The sequence below is a fragment of the Cricetulus griseus genome, chromosome 6, assembly GCF_003668045.3.
Source record: "Cricetulus griseus strain 17A/GY chromosome 6, alternate assembly CriGri-PICRH-1.0, whole genome shotgun sequence".
NCBI lineage: Eukaryota > Metazoa > Chordata > Mammalia > Rodentia > Cricetidae > Cricetulus > Cricetulus griseus.
Genome location: NC_048599.1, coordinates 104,410,083 through 104,428,032, shown reverse-complemented (window position 1 = coordinate 104,428,032; position 17,950 = coordinate 104,410,083). Strand labels below are relative to the sequence as shown.

At 38.4% G+C, this 17,950-nt stretch overlaps 1 protein-coding gene across 6 annotated transcripts in view; it reads right to left on the bottom strand.

Moving 5' to 3' along the window:
* The window catches only part of Tlk1 (tousled like kinase 1), a 128,029-nt gene that overhangs the window by 60,455 nt on the left and 49,624 nt on the right, over positions 1–17,950 (bottom strand). For 4 of the 6 annotated variants that reach the window (XM_035447164.1, XM_027420212.2, XM_027420211.2 and 1 more), the window contains 2 exons: positions 13,845–13,963; positions 4–75 (listed from right to left, as the gene is read on the bottom strand). In XM_035447164.1, the coding sequence (XP_035303055.1) occupies positions 4–75; positions 13,845–13,963 (191 nt within the window). Of the gene's footprint in view, positions 1–3; positions 77–13,844; positions 13,964–17,950 lie in introns of those variants that run through there. The other 2 variants (XM_027420214.2, XM_027420215.2) reach the window with 2 other exon arrangements.

The following is a 17,950-nucleotide window of genomic DNA, read 5'->3' as shown; positions in this document are numbered from 1 at the left end:
TACCTCCGACTCTTTGTCACTTAAAGATCCTAAGCTTCCAAAACTGTGATTAGAACTTTCATTATTTGTTGAGGCCTGTGAAAGATTTTTAAAGGTGAAAATTAGGAGTGATGTTAAAGAAATGTAAGGTATAAAACCAATCTTTATATATAAGAAAATCAAGTACAATTCCTTTAAGCAAGGAAACCAAGCAAGGTAAATACAACAAAATACCATGTTCTCAAAATTCTGTTGTTTCAGTATCTTACTTGTATTGGTGATTTTTTTTTTTTTTAACAGTATCAATTCAAAAGAAAATGAACTGGGACATGGCTGGGATACAAAATCACTAAAGTTACCAGCTAATGGAAGGAAGCACCATTCGTGTGCCTCAGTCATAATGATCACATCCCAGGTCTCACACTTTCCTCCTGGAAACAGACTGCCTTCTTTGTTCTGTTTTGACTTAAGAAACTCTTACCTACTTTGACAATCTTAACTGCTTTGTTCAAGTTACCCAATTTTCTGGACAATGTATTTTTAAGCAGTGATGGACAGACAGACACAAGCTTTCTGTCAGTAGGCTGGTATCTGCTTTGCTTCTGTAATCTTAGCATTTTGTGGACTTGTATCAGTGTCTTGGATCTATCCTTACAGGAATGTTTTGACCAGATGATGACAGGTTACTGCACAAATGCAAACCAACTGATAACCTCAGATGTCCCTCTCCTATGTAAGAGTAACTACAAATCTTACTGTTAAATTACAAACTGGCCTAATTACTTGTAAATAAATTTCTGGTGACAACTGTGATCCACTTCTTGTTATAACACTGTAAAGCTATCAACACAGAATGGCAGCTGAAATGGTTAAGATTCAAGGAACATTGGGACAAAGTTAAAATTGAGCAAATCTGTCAAACTAGAAACTCTGATTCTGGAGTAATGCAGGCAGTGGCAAAGTTTTTGACCATCTGCAAAACCCCATGAAGACATACACAAAACTAAACAGTTAAAAGAAACCTACAGACACATACAATAAAGCCAAGTGACAGGAATGTCTAAAACAGCAGGTGGGGCAAATGCACAAACAACCACCACAAGGCCTGTATGGAAAACAGCAAAAAGAGAAAGGCTGTCTAAAGAATGAAAACAGGGTATCACCAAACAGCAAAACCCATTCACTAAGTCAGCAAGACAATTTAAGGACAGAAGCTATAGCTGGGAGACTCTGCCCTTTGAAGCAGTCATTAAGTACACAGAGTCCATCCACAACTAAAAAATGTTGAGATGGTCATCTTAGATGAATCCTGGAAAAACCTGTCCATAAAAAGAAAGGAAGCACAAAAGTGTAGAGATTATTGGGTATGGAATTAAGAGGCGCACAGTAGGTACAATAGCAATAAAAGGAAACAAATATCCAGATAAAAAGACCAGAAGAGGGCTGGGGAGAGATGGTTCAGTAGGTAAGTGCTTGTTGTGCAAGAATGAGGACTGAATTCAATTCAGAAGTAGTAGCAGCATGCACTTGTAATCTCAACCCTGCTGAGGCAGTCAGGAGCATCCCTGGGGTTTCTGGCCAACCAATCTAGTCAAATGGCGGAGCTCCAGGTTCAGTGAGAGACCTGGTCTCAGAAAATAGATGGAGGACTAGAGAGACATGTGGTGATATTTTTTTCTAATAAATAAAGCTTGCCTGAAGATCAGAGTACGGAGCTAGCCACACTAGTTAGCCACAGACACCAGGCAGTGTTGGCTCAAATCTTTAATCCCAGCACTTGGGAGGCAGAGGCAGGTGGATCTCTGTGAGTTCAAGGCCACCCTGGGCTACACAAGATTATCTAGTCTGAAAGAGAAACAGAGCCAGATGGTGGTGGCTTGCACCTTTAATCCTAGTATTTGGGAGTCGCACATCTTTAATCCCAGCACTAGGGAGATAGAGATAGGATGATATGGCTGGGTGAAGAGAGGACTATAAGGTGGGAAGAGACAGGAGGCATGGCAGTCTGAAGATTCATAAGGACAAGCTCACCCCTTTGGTCTAAGGATTCAGTAGAGGTAAGAGGTCTCTCTTATGGCTGGCTCCTTTACTTCTGACCTTTCAGCATTTACCCCGATATCTGACTCTGGGTTTTTATTATTAAGACCTATTAGAACTCATGCTAAAGAGACAACTTAGCTGTTAAGAGCACTAGGTGCTCATCCAGAAGACCAGGTTTAATTCCCAGTACCCATACTGTAGCTCAGAACCATCTGTAACTCCAATTCTGGAGCATCTAACCCATTCTTCTGGTCTTTGCAAGGATGAGGCATGCAAGTGATGAGTAGACATACATGTGGGCAAAACACCCAAACACATAATATTAAAAATAAAAATGTTATGAAGTATATACTGATGGAAGAAGACACCAGGATTGATCTCTGGCCTCCAAAAACATACACACCAACACATGTGTGTAAACATACATAAATTTCTAAAGGCATAGCCTAGAAATCTCAGAAAGGAAAATGCCTCAGTTTTGAAGTGAACCCAAAACCAACAGCAAAGGGAACTCTGGCGAAAGCTATACTGAACCACCTTAGTATCCAGGCCATTGGATTTCTCAAAAAGCAAACAAAATGGGTCAATCTTATGGTGTTACTGAGAGGAAAACAGAGATGTAATAAGAGTCAGCCCTAATTAACAAAAGCACCAGAAACACCCACAAAATAGGTGATACTGTAACCCACTATGTCAAAATGAGACAGCATTACAAAAATGGTATTTATAATAAGAGAGAACACTATAATCAGACTTTGAAACATGAAAGGTGGCAGAACTAGGGAAGCTTCAAAAACAGTGTAAGGAACAAGCAATAAACATAGCAGAGGATGCTTTAAAAGAACCCTAAGGTCACAAGGACATTGTGAAATCCAAGGAATATAATTTTAAAAGACTTATATTTTAGATTTATTTGGGGTGCATGATCATGTCTCTCTGTCTGTTCACCATGTGCATTCCAGGGATTGAACTCAGGTTGCTGAGTTTGGCAACAAGCACCTTTACCCACTGAACCATCTCATGGGCTGAATAAAAAGAATTAGAAAGAAAGCAACTAGAGAAAGCTACAGAGAGAAGAAATTACTTAAAGACTACTGATAGGAAAAGATAACAAAAATTACAATTTAAGGAGTATTTCCTGAAAATGCCTCTGTGAGTTCCAGGACAACCAGGGCTACAGAGAAATCCTATCTCGAAAAACAAAACAAATAAACAAACAAAAATATTTGAATCAGTAAGAGTTCGTCCAGACAAGGACTGAAAATATAAAAAAAGGAAAAGGAAAACTACCTTGGAAACTTGAAATGAAAATGGAAGTAGAAATAATAACAACAACAGCAGCAGCAGCAGCAAAGACATCAAGAGCTCAAAGGGGCTGGAGAGGTGGCAGCTGGCTGCTCTCCCAGAGGCACCAGTTCCATTACCAGCACCCACGTGATAAATTACAACCACCTCTAACTCCAGTTCAGGGAATCTAACACACGCACATGCTACACTTACATATGAGCAAAATATCCATACACATAAAATAAATAATTTTTAAGAAGCTAAAGAAACCTCCAAGAGAGACCAGAACAGTCACAAGAAAACTAGACTGTGAAAGTTTCTGGTCCAAATAATGACACGGGGATGTAGAAGGAGGAAAGGAAGGATGACGGTGGTGGTGAGGAGAAAGGAAGAATAGTGATGATGATGATGACTATATGATGAGCCAAACTTTCCTAGAACTGGAAAGCATGAATTTTAAATTAGAAAGAAGGGCTGAAGAGATGGCTCAGTGGCACACACTGGTCTTGCAGAGGATCTGAGTTTAGTTTCCAGCACACGTCAGGTACCTCAAAACCTCCTCTAACTCCAGCTCCAGGAGATCTGGTGCCCTCTTTTGGCCTCTGTAAGTACCTGTATTAATATGCATATACCCATACACGTAGACACAATTAAAGACAAAATTAATCTTTTTTTCTTAAGTAAAAAAATAAACCTTTAGATTGAAAGGATGCTTCTGCTGAGCCAAGGAGGCTCAAGGCACATGTAATGAAGATTAAATGCTAGTGATAAAGACAAGATCCTAAAATGCTTCAAGAGAAGCAATTCATTCGCAAGGATCAGGAATCAGAATGATACCAGAGTGACTAGCAGTAACACAGAAAACTAAAAGGCAATGGAACAATGCTTCAAAAATTTGAGAAAATGATTTCCAATCTAGAATTTCCAATTTTACCCCTAGATAAATCAACAAAAAATTACAAATAAGAAAATATGCAGTCTCAAAAAATTCACCACATTCCTTTCCAAAGAAGTGACTGGAGAATGTGTCCTACCAAAACAAAGAAATCACCCAAGAGATGGAAGATATGGGATACAGGGAAAATACAAATCAGATGGAGATGAATACTCAGGGCTAGAAGAGCAATTCTAGGACAAGACACATCCCAGAGGAGCAGAGCAAACAGCCTCAGTTAGAAAACATGAATGCAGTACTTCAGGGAAGAGGTTAAAAGAACAAGGAAAAAGAGGGGAAGAATAATTAGCATCTTAAAATAATACCTGCACCTCTCTACTGATGGTTGGTTAGTTACACTAATCCAACAAATAACTGTTAAGTGCGGAGAAAACAAAAAGCTTTACAAAGGAAATGTAATAATGGAATCATTAAGTTCAGCTATGAATAAATTTACAGTAAAAATGTAAGCATTGAAATACTAACTTTGAAGTACTAAATACTATCAAAATTAAATGAGGCAGGGCCATATACTTCTGTAAAGGTAGACTGGATGATTTAATAGTTAGCTCCTTGCCTTCTATAATATGGAGTCATTATGTTTTGTTAATTTCTTTCTACTATTGTGTTGGCATCACACTGTCTTATTTACCATATACTCCCCCAGCTCTGTACTGTCCTTAAGTACTATCTTGGTAAGTCACTTAGTCCCACCTGGCCATGAATTCATAAGTCTGTTCTCCTACCTTGGCATCTTGACCTTATATTTAAATACAAAATTTGGAAGTTTATTAAATTTTTACCTTCACCCAAACACTGCAACTTTTAACTGATATTGCACTGATGTACAAACTTATAAAGAGAGGACAGCAGTATAATGCTGAATCTTTCCACTCATAAGTATTGCAACTCTCATTCATTCAGACATTTTTGGATTTCTCTCCACTTTACGGCCCTCAGGGAAACTGTCCAGTATCTTTTGTCAGATTTATTTTGAAGTATCTTATAATTTTTATGCTCTGTTACAGGATATCTTTTCAAAAACTTACTTTCCATTCATTGGTATGTAGATTATACAGCGACTTGACCAAGTGTATTCTCATCTGTCAGTTCTTTGTGATTTTCGTCCTTAACAATCCTAAGAATAATCTTTATTCCAATATGAGAGGTGGTAATATGACTGTGTTGCATCATGTAACTAAGTAAGCTGTGTAAGCAAATACAATGAATCATTCTTTACAGACTGGGAGGACTACTATTGAGCTCAGCTATTTATTTCAATGGCCCCATTATCACTATATGGGTTATGATGGTATAATTATAATTACATTCTTGCTTTGGCCTCTCAGGTGTTGGATTACAGATACTGAATCCACAGCATCTGGTTCTAGGTATTCCTATTTAAGGTCAATTATTTGAATGTTCCTTGGATAGTAAAACTAGCAACTTCTTCACAAATACCACTTATTCTTAACTTTACCTTCTGTGTCAGAATTAATATGCATTTTCCCCATATGTTCACAGTTCCCTGGGCCTTAAAGTGATTTACTTAATACTTTTGCTCTTTGGTTTTAAAAATTAGAATGGCCAGGGGGTGGCTCTCGCCTTTAATCCCAGCACTCAGAGGTAGATCTTGTGTCCAGAAGCAAGCATCAGATTCTCTGAAACTAGAATTACAGACAGTTGTCAGCCACCATGTGGGTACTGGGAACCCAACCCAGGAACTCTGGAAAACCAGACAGTGCTCTTAACCACTAACCATCAACAGTCCTGATAAAAATTAAATTTTTTTGAGATTTTAGTTTCATTTTATGTAGATGAATGTTTGCTGAATGTATGTCTGTGTACTGTGTGTGTAGTCCCCATGGAGGCTGGAAGATTGTGTCAAATCTCCTAGAACTAGAGTTATGCATGGTTGTGAGCAGGTGCCATCACACTTGGGAGCCATCTTTCCAGTCGTGGGACTTCATTTTTATCACTGAAAACATATTCCTCTGTGTGTGTGTGTGTGTGTGTGTGTGTGTGTGTGTGTGTGTGTGTGTGTGTGTGTGTGTGTGTGTGTGAGAGAGAGAGAGAGAGAGAGAGAGGGGGGGGGTTTCTTTATTCATCTATCAATGCATATCTTAGTTGATTCCTATAGCAGTTATTAGTGTTAAGATAAGCATCAGGCCGGGCGTTGGTGGCGCACGCCTTTAATCTCAGCACTCAGAAGGCAGAGGCAGGCGGATCTCTGTGAGTTCGAAGCCAGCCTGGTCTCCAGAGTGAGTGCCAGGATAGGCTCCAAAGCTACACAGAGAAACCCTGTCTCGAAAAACCAAAAAAGAGAAAAAGAAAAAGAAAAAAAGATAAGCATCAGCATTCAGTTATCTCTTTAATATAACTAACTTCATTTCTTTTGGGTATATTCTAGAAGCAAGACAAATAGTCTACCCTATAGACTTAGTTTTTCTGAGGATTCTCCTATAGTTCTCCATAATGACCATAATAATCGCATTCTCACATGCAGTGACTCAGAATTTCTTTCTGTTCCCATCACTGCCAGAATGTTATTCTTTTGGGGGGGGGTGGAGGGAGACAATGGCCATTGTGGGGGTGAGATGAAACCCCATCACAGTTCTGATTCACACTTCCATGACAGATACTGATGTGTAACTCTGTAAAGTTTTCACTGATAATCTTATAGAGGCTTTGAAGAATAATACTTAAACTAGCAGACACGGTTTTTTGTTTTGTTTTAAGAAGCACTCTTATTTACATATCAATCCCCCCATTCCCTCACCCTCCATCCTCCCATGCTCGCCACCGACCCCACCCCCAACCCATATCAGATACGGTTTTTAAAACTGAGACTACTAAAATGAAAATTTAAAGATTAACTTCCTCATTTAAATGCCTTCACATTTTAAGTCCTCATATAAGGAAAGAGAGATCAACTCCCACAGTTGTCCTCTGGCCTCCAGACATGCATGCACAGCACAGATATGCACACACTCACACTTAAGATTTAAAAAGTAGAAAATTATTTATTAAGTTCCCTTGTAACCAGTAAGCATAAGGCCATAAAAATATTAAGGATCATCATTCTAGCCAGATCAAATTATAATTGACCACCTATTTTAACAAAGTTTCACTGGATGGCATTTAATCCATGGCTCCTTAAAGGCCACAATGACAGTACTAAGAAAAGCATTTGTAGCAGAATTCATATGACCTACAGATATTCACTACTTGGCCTACACAGAAAGTTATCAAAATGCTTCTACAAAGACCATATGAAAATTCAGGGTGGGGGAGTGAAAAATTGGATGCAATGCTGTACTTCACCAATAGATGCCCCCATCTAACCATGCTAATCTAATATAAAAAGTCCCTGCTTCCCTAAAAAGCACTATCTCAATTTTTTAATTCAAAACTTAGTCTTACACAATTAACACTTCCACTCTGATGTTGGGTCAATCAAGCATCAAAGGTTGTTTGGTTTTGTGCTGTCTTATATTTTTGGTGAGACTACAAATTAACCTGCCTATCTCCTACAGACATTCTAAAAAAGATCATTCTCATACAAACCCAACCCATGCCTATAGGTAAAAACAAGAGAGAACACAAAAGCAACATGAAACTAATCCACTCTTTCCTGTAGAGCAATGGCTCTTATCCTTCCTATGGCTGTCACCCTAATACAGTTCCTCGTGTTGTGGTGACCCCCAACCATAAAATTATTTTCATTGCTACTTCATAACTGTAATTGTGCTACTGTTATGAATTGTAATGTAAATATTTTTGGAGACAGAGGTTGCTAAAGGGGCAACCCACAGGTTAAGAACGGCTGTCCTAGAGCTTGGGATCTCAGTGACAAAAGCACAGAGTCGAGGTAAAAGGTTACTTCATGAGCTGGGATCCCTTACAAACACCACACTAAGAAGGAAAACAGTTCCTGTGATCAAAATGGCCAGGGCTGCCTGCCTTCTGTCCAGTCTCATCTCCTCCGTCTCTGAACCAGCCAGTGAGTCTCTTCCCTTCCTTGAGATGGCTAAATCTGGTTTCTTTTTCTGTCAATAATTGGTATAAAGTAGAAACCACCTCAAAATGGTTTAGCAAAATACCTGGAGTGGACAAAAGAAAAACTTGAAATCACCAATTCAGACAAGATGACTTGTCCATCTTAGCATTTAACCAGGTATTCTGACCAGCATGAGCTCTAAATAAGACTGTAAAGTGGACTAGGCTTTGGATCCTCCCCTACAATTTAAATCAGCATTGCCATTATTCTGCTCTTAACTCTGCAACCTGCCAAATACCCACCCATTATTATGCTAGTTTAGACTTCAGTCTATACCTATGAATGAGAAAAAACCTGCTGTATGCCCCCATTTCCTGAGACATCTTCAGTTCATTGACATACTTTCATTAATTGCTGGACAGTAGTGAAGCATGCCTTTAATCCCAGCAGAGGAAGCAGAGGCAGGTGGATCTAGAAAGCAAGTTTCAAGATAGCCCAGGCCATACAGAAAAAGCCTGTCTCAAAAAACAAAACAACAAAAAAGGATATCCATCGGTTGGGTAGGCTAATGGATTTAGTTAAAACATTTGATATTTTAACAGAGTGTTTTGAAATGTAGGTTTTGATTTACAAAACATTATAACAATCCTATTACCTCCCATGAACTAGATTAGATAATAAATGTGTAAAATCTAGTATGTCACCGGGCGTTGGTGGTGCACGCCTTTAATCCCAGCACTCAGGAGGCAGAGGCAGGCTGATCTTTGTGAGTTCAAGGCCAGCCTGGTCTCCAGAGCGAGTGCCAGGATAGGCAGGCTCCAAAGCTACACAGAGAAACCCTGACTCAAAAAAACAAATAAATAAATAAATAAATAAACTCAAATATGTCTATATAGAAGTTAATAGCTACACCTATTCTGCGCTGGCTACTATTAGAATGACTATAATGTATGAGGCAGGTATATAATTCTATCTGCAAACCAAGAACATTAATGAAACCACACACATAATGAGTCCTTTAAAATATATGCTGAGATGCTGGGCAGGCAGCTTAAATGTAGAGAATTTGCCTACCAGGCACAAAACCCTAGCTTCCCTACACACAAACACATATGAAACAGATGGCTTTGGTTTTTATTCTCATCTGATGTTACCACTTAGAGGTAAGTAGTACTATTAGTAAACCAAACAGTGACTCTATTTTCATTTCCAGAAACCTTGCTAGTTCTGGCTACCAGTAACAGAATAATGCAAGAGAAGATTTAAAAGGCTTCCCTGATACTTTTTTAGAATAAATTCAAATCTCAAAACAAATCTTCGGCTGTGCATACAGCTCAGTGGTAGAGTGTTTGTCTAACATGTACAAGGCCCTAGCTTAAACGTCCAGTAAAAGTGAAGAAAAATAAAAACTTAAAACAAAACTACCCTACATAAATTTAGTGTCCACTGTTCCCAAAACCGCATTAGAATCAGGCATACAATTTTGATTTCTATTTTTTTTAAGTTCTTAAAAAGAAATTATTTTTATTTTATTTTAAATGTAGGTATGTTTTTCCTGCATGTATGTCTGTGCATCACTTGCATGCTTGCCCATGAAAGACAGAAGAGAATATCAGAGCCCCTAGGACTGGAGGACTATCATGAGCTACCTACAAAACGTGGGTGCTGGAAATCAAATCAAGGACTTCTGGAGAGCAGCCAGTGCTCTTAACCATTGAGTCATCTCCTGCCCTGCTTTGAACTCTTAACGTTATTTCATTCCCCAAATTAAGATATGCAAGTCTTTTTGTCCTCAACATATTAGCAGTCTAAAGAAAATAAATCATTTAAATGTGATGTAATTAAGTATGCTCAGGTACATCTAGGTGTCAATGGAAGGAAATAGGAGGTCCTTCCATTGGGTAATCAGTCAGTCAGAGAAACAGTCCCAAGATTCTGCTCATCTCAAACAGTGGCGAGTCTGATGACAGAAGGGGTCAAGGACATGTGAAACAAGGTCAACAGCACAGTCAAAAGAAAAAAGATAGGAAAAACTGCCTGTTGAAAGAAATCAATTTGCTAGACTAGAGAAAAGTATAAATGTGGAGAGAAAAGTGGAGGGGAGAAGCATAAGATTGGTCATGAGATAAGGCAGGAATCAAAAAGAGATTAATAACACTAAGTAACCCAGAAAACTATGTTAAACTATTTAAAAATTTCCAAGAAAGTATGTAATCAGACGTGCCTTTCAGAAACTTCCACCATACTAGGAAAATAACATTTTAGTGCATTTAAGTGCACAGACATTCCAAACTCTCTATCCCTTTAGGGGATAATTGAACAGTAAAATAAAACAGCAGCTATGATGATATGGTAGAGAGCACTCTTTTTCTGTTTCTCATGAGGGTGGCTGTGGGGTAGAGGTAACAGTTGCAATGGTTAATAAAGAAAGGAGGAGCAGAACAACATTGGGCTTTAAAGTGACTCCACTCACAACTGACAAGGAAACAGGATCTGGCCTGTTCTTTTGGCCAATCCAAGGGTGAAGGGTGTCAATCTCAGGGTCCCTTGAAATGAGAGCTGACCACGTGAGCTGCTCTTCTGCCTACAGTGTTGTGTACATAAGAAACACTGAGTAACTAGACACAAGGGCCACACACAAAATTCAATTGTACTTTTTATTCAACAGCAATGAACACATGAAAATAAAATGAAGAGAATTCCACTTAAAGAGAAAGAAAACAAGACAACTCAATTCCTTTATAATACTGTGAAAAAGGGAAAACTCAAGAGAGCTATACACCAAAAGCCATAAAACACCACTGAAAGGAAACAAAATACCTAAGCAAATGTAAGATTACAATACTTAAACTGACATAACATTCACCTACAACGCCGACCAAAACTGCAGTTGTCTTTTTTTTTTTTTTTTTTCAGAAGTGACCAACTGATTCTAAAATTAAATGCAAGAGACCCAGGACAGCCAAAATAATCTTAAACAAGAACCACTTCATTTTAAAAATGTGCCACAAAACTACACTGCAAATGTGGTTACGATGTTGAGGACAGAGTTCAGATCAGCAGAGAACTAAGAACATATTTATGTCCAATGAATCAACAACTAGATAAGCATATGTGGGGGGAGGGAGGGAAGGAGGGAAGGAGGGAAAGGGAGAGAGAGAGAGAGAGAGAGAGAGAGAGAGAGAGAGAGAGAGAGAGAGAGAGATCAAAATGATGCAAGACCTGAATGTAGGGGCTAAAATTATAACCATCTTTCTGGGTTCACTTTATGGCTGCTGTAACAAAATAACCAGGGAAAACACCTTAAACATTTCATCACATGGCCCCATGCATTTGATGATAGCATCACAGATGGAACATGAAAAAGAGACAGAGGAAAGCAGAGACAGAAAAGAGCAGAGGAACTAGTAACTCTTTCAAAGGTAAGTACCTTGTTCTTCCCACTAAGTAAGCCCCACCTCCTAAGGCTTCCTCAATACCCCCAAATAGCACTACCAACTAGGGACCAAATGTTTAACACATGAGCTTGTAAGGGACATAATATATTCACACCTCAACAATGTCTTAGTAAAAAAAAATAGGTATACACAAGTTTCTCAGATATGATACCCAAAGAATAGGAGAAAAATCTGCAAATCATTTCTCTTACAAGAGTCTATTACACATCACACATAAAAATCTCTTGTAACTCCAGATTTAAGAGCAACCAGACTTTTAAAAGGGCAAGGGATTTAACTAGACATCCCATCAGAGAAGATAAATAAATTATAAGTTGGTAACATCACTGGTCAGCAAGGAAATGTAAACCAAAAAAACTATATGGTATTGCTTTATACATCAACCAGAATGCTATACTGAAAGAGATAATAACAAGTACTGATAAGGATAGAGAAACTATACTTCTTGTGAGGATATAAAACAGCTAGAAAACAGTATGGCAGTTTCTCAAAATAATTAACATGAAATTACCATGAGAATGATAAAGGATGAGTCAACACATAAATCAGAAGATGTAATGCAGCATATCAACAGACCCAGAGACAGAAATCTCAAGTCAAGAGGTGGAAATGACCTGTGGAAAAAGTTCAACATCCTTTCATAACCAACACTGAAGAAACTAGCAGTAAAGGGATCATACTGCAACATTATAAAGGCTGATGGCAAATCTATTCCCAACATTACACTCAATGAAGAGAACTGAAATTTCTTCCTCTAAAATCAATAACAAGACAGGTTTCCACTTCTTCAGTCTTATTCAATATGGTACTCGAATTGCTAGCCAGAGTCATAAGACAAGAGCAAAAAAAAAATAACAAAGGAGACATAAATAGGCCAGAAACTCACTCAAATCACCCCTTTTACAGATAACATGTTCCCTACTCAAGAGGCTCTAAAGCCTCTGGAAAACTTTGATTTGATAAGATTTTGAGCAAAGTATTAGGATATATGTTCAACATACAAAACCAGTAGCTTTTCTATACATCAAAAACAAACCCTGAGAAGGAAATCAAGAACACAATCCCATTCATGATGGGACAGCATGGTACAAAATTTTAAAAGTGTGTATGTGTGTGTGTGTACAGACAAATGGTACAGACAGACAAATATGGATATCTAACCAAGAAGGTGAAAGAAATCTATAATGAAAACCTTAAAACATTAGACAAATTGGAGACACTACAAAATAGATCTCAAGAACTAGCATAATATTGCGACAATGCTATATTATCAAACATAGTCTACAGATTAAACACAAACCTCCATCAAAAGCCAAGCACATTCTTCACAGAAAAAGAAAAGAAAATTCTACAACTCACATAGAAATATTAATGACATCAAGTAGCCAAAGACACTCTGAGCAAGGCTGATTTCAAATTATACTAAACACCTGTAATAGATACAGCATGCTACTGAGACTAACACACACAGATCAACTGAACAGAGGAAACAGAAACCCACATGGACACAGACATGTGATTTTCAACTAAGGTGCTAATCTATTCAAATTTGATGGGGAAAACTACATATCCACATGCAGAAGGAAATTACATTCCTTTATCTCACTCGGCAAAAATCAATTCAAAATGGAGTGAAAAATTCCATGTAAAACCTCACACTTAGAAACTGCTACAGGAAAAGCAGAAAAAAAAATGTATATGTATATGTATATGTATATGTATATGTATATGTATATGTATAGGCAAGGCCTTTTGTCCAAGAAAGTAATAGCAAAAATTGTCAAACACAACTCCAATAATACAGAAATACTCTGTACAGCAAATAAAATCAGGTTTCCAAATACTAACTTTTCTTCTACACATGATAAAAATCATAGAAAGTAATAGTTTGTTCTTAAGCATGTATATAGGGCTCCTGTACAAAAGATACTTGTAGTTTCAGTGTGTGGGGGGGTATCTGTATGTGTGTGGTGTGTACACACACTATGGTGGCTAGTGAAGTCTGTAAGACTTGGTTCTCTCCTTCGAACATAAGAGTACTGAGGTTTAAACTCTGGTCATCAAGCTGTCTCAGCTGCCCCACCAAATATGTTCTAGACCACTTAATACAAAGAAAGGACATTAAATGAGATTAAATTTTACTCACTTTCGCTCCAACACTGCAACTCCCAGTACTCCCAGTGCTCCCAGTCGCAACTCCAGTAAATCTCGCTTCCAGTAATTCTTGCCTTCTTGGATCCAGACTGTGAAGCTCATCCATTGCACCTATGATAAAAAACAACACATGCAAATATAGTGAGACTGCAACAAAAAATTTACAAACAGCTGGGAAGTGGTGGTACATGCCTTTAATCCCAGCACTCGGGAGGCAGAGACAGGCAGATCTCTGTGAGTTCAAGACAAGCCTGGTCTACAGAGTGAGTCCCAGGACATCCTCCAAAGCTACACAGGGGAACCCTGTCTCTGGGGGGGGAAATATATTTTTTTTTTTTTTACAAATGAATGCTATAAACAGAACAAAAGAAACTATGATGTTTTAAAAGGTGCACCCCATTTAACAATGCATCTTATAGCACATTCATATTTTTGACTATAGGCTACAGTACACCCAATTCAGTATGCAAGCATACACACAAACATAAAGATATTCCACAAAACACTTGGCCTACTGTAGGGAAGTAATAAGAGTCCTAAACAAGCTAGGTGCCATGGCACATACCTACAATACTAACACTAAGGAGGGTAAGGCAGGAAGATCATGAGTTCAAGGCCAGCCTAAGGCTACACAAAGAGCTCTGAGCAGCATGGGTTACTATCTCATCTCAAAAACCTAAGAAAAAAAGAAGAGAGTCCTATACAATGTCAATTCTGTTTCTAATACATTAAGTGATGAGAAGAACACAACATACAACATTAGTTGTGAGTTATAAGTGAACCACAAAGGGAGAACTCCCCTAGCATACTCAGAGCCTTAGGTTCAATCCTCAGCACCTCAAAAAAGGGGGGAAATTTACATTATGCATATTTTACAATTAAAACATTTAACTTTTAAAACTAATGAATTGGACTTCACCAAAATTTTAAAGGTTTATTAGTAAAAGACATTTCCAATGAAAAGAGAAGCAAGACTAGGAGAACACGTTTTCAAAGCATCCGAGTATTCCATACCTCTCCTTTGGCCTGGCAACTTGTTGATAATGCACCAGCACTCCCTACTTTGTCCAGCACCAGTCAACAATAACAAGGTATTTTATTTCCCACTGTTATGGCAAATGTGTAGTTTCCTCTAGGACCTAAATCTTCCATACATGCTCTTTGAAGTATTCTCCTGGAGGCGGAGCATTAAAGCCAAAAATGCTCACCCAATGCTGCCTCACTTCAACAGTCTCTAACACCTTCAACAACTTTTAAAAGAAAGGATATATGCAAGTGCCCCTAGCACAGGTCCTAGCACCAAAAAGGTGTTAAATAATGCACTAGCAGTGCCTGAAGACCTACCTAGAACGCTGGAGAATTGTTAGCTATCAGGTAGGTAACCGTTATCAGCTAAGATACTTCCAATCAGTACAAACTCTCTCAGCCCAGACCAGAACCTGCATTTTTTTTAAAGATTTTTATTCATTTATTATGTATACAACATTCTGCTTCCATGTATATCTGCACACCAGAAGAGGGCACCAGATCTCATAACAGATGGTTGTGAGCCACCATGTGGTTGCTGGGAATTGAACTCAGAATCTCTCGAAGAGCAGTCAGTTCTCTGAGCCATCTCTCCAGCCCAGAACCTGCATTTTAATAAGGCCCTTGAGCACTTTGTATTTGAGAAGCTCTGCTGTCAAACAAAGACTTGTCAACTTTTTTATTTAAAGAGAGAAATCCTAAGTATTTCCATCTCTGTAGACCAACAGGCAAAATCATGTACACATTTACATAACAAGAGAAAAGGTTTCCACAAACTTCATGGACAAAACTCAAGTAATAATCATTGTGAACAGTATCTTACAAGTCTGCTAGTAGGAATAACAGATTCTTCACAGGAACAGAATACCTCATTACTAGAGCTTCCAAAATCTCTTGCTAATATTCAACCCATAAATGCTAAAGTGAATCTCTGCATTTATCTTCAAAAAATGATTTTACTCTTTTAATATAAAAATCACTTTGTTGTAACAAACTCATAAATAACATATGATCCAGCTAGATTAATGTAGCCACTCAAACACTCACCAAGTCCCTAACTATACTAGCAATGAACTTCTAGAGTTAAAATGCCATTCTGAAGACCAGGAGCTTCACTCAATTTTACATTTTCACTATCAATTACATTCTTACATCTTATTCATTTTTATGTATGCATGTACCTGGGTGTATATATGTGTACCACATGCATACGGATGCCCATAGAAGCTAGAAAATGGTCTCGTGTCTCCAGGAACTGTATGTATATAGATGGATGTGAGTTGTCATGTGGGTGCTGGGAACTGAACCCAGGTCCTTGGCAAGAACAGCCAGCGCTCCAGATCCTGATGTTACTTTCACTGATACAAGTACAGCCAAAACTGATACCAAACTCAGCATGTGATTTTAGTTGAAGACATTCATTACCTAGAAGCCAACAGTAGAACTCTATTGGGTGGCTCTTTTTGCAGTGTCACTACAACACAGAACCAATCAAAGGATAGGTAGAAGCTCCTCACTGTACAGTTAGGTAGATTCTGAAACCTGGGAGTTCCTTTGTGCTTGCTACACCATCTGAAAATGGCCCTGGAACTACAGATGAAGCTGAAACTATACCCAAGCACATCGTGTTCTGCCTTCTCCAATGGCACTTGTGTACATGAGGATGCAACATACTTTACTACATTCATTCTGTTTGTTGTTTGGTTTGGTTTTTGGTTTTTTGAGATAAGAGATTTTCTGTGTAGCCCTGGCTGTCTTGAACTCACTTTGCATGTAGACCAGGCTGGCCTCTACCTCACAGAGATCTGCCTGCCTCTGCCTCCTGAGTGCTGGAATTAAAGGTGTACATAAACATGCCCAACGTGTGTTCATTGTTTTATCTTCTAATTTTATGTCATATTCATTTAAAACCTGTAAATCTGAGAAACAAAATTTTCAAAAGTAAATAGTATTTAATACTATTATCTAATTGATAATGGTTGATTCTCTTTGATCATAAAAATTTTAATCTTAGCCTTTAAACAACTGTTAAAAACAAACAAACCAAATACTTTACCAACACTAAGCCAGTCAGGATACTAAGCTTTTGTTCTTAACAAGTATCCATGGAGGCAATGCTACTTTAACTCCATGAGAGTAAATAGCATTCATGATAGTGATTCACATATTTTCTGCAAATTATTTGCTGTTGAGTAACACACTAACAACCATACGCTTTGAATATCTTACATTATTTTTATCTGTTCCACACATATTGATCACTATTCATTGTAGCACATTTTAGTGAATTCTGCTTCTGTTTGTGCTTAGGTATTTCCTCAATTTTGAAAACACTTGTCTGTGGCCAGGCAATGGTGGTGCACACCTTTAATCCTAGTACTCTGGAGGCAGAGGCAGGTGGATCTCTATGAGCTGGAGGGCCAGCCTAGTCTATATAGAGCGAGTTCCAGGACAGTCAGGGTTGTTTCACCAAGAAACCCTGTGTGGGAGGGGGGGTGGGAGGAGGGGGAGTGGGGAGGGATGGGTTGAGGAGGGAGGGGGGAGGGAGGGAGAGAAAGAGGGAGAGGGGTGGGGAGGAGGGGGAGGGGAAGGGAAGGGAGGAAGGGAAGGAAGAAGGAAGGAAGGAAGGAAGGAAGGAAGGAAGGAAGGAAGGAAGGAAGGAAGGAAGGAAGGAAGGAAGGAAGGAAGGAAATACTTGTCTGTAAGTACTCCACAGAGTACTCATAAGGTTAACTTTTCTGCCACTTTAAACTTACAAGTGAGTTCTCCAGTAAATAACAAAAGTAAAATCAATAACATCTGTCAACTCCTCAAGAGTCAGGAGAACCACTAGATACCATGTGCCTTGCCTTTTAATTGTCTATCAAAGTCACCCCAAATGTCCTTAAGTGTTAAAAACAATTATTCTTTCCAAAAAGCTACAAGTTTTAAACAAGTTTCTGTACATAATTTTTTGACTTCTGTGATACAATTTAATTAACTCAACATTAGTAAATGACTCTGCTTAGCTAACAAATAAGTCCACTAGAAATCTGTTTTGATGGTAACTACATATTTTTTCACTTTTATTTT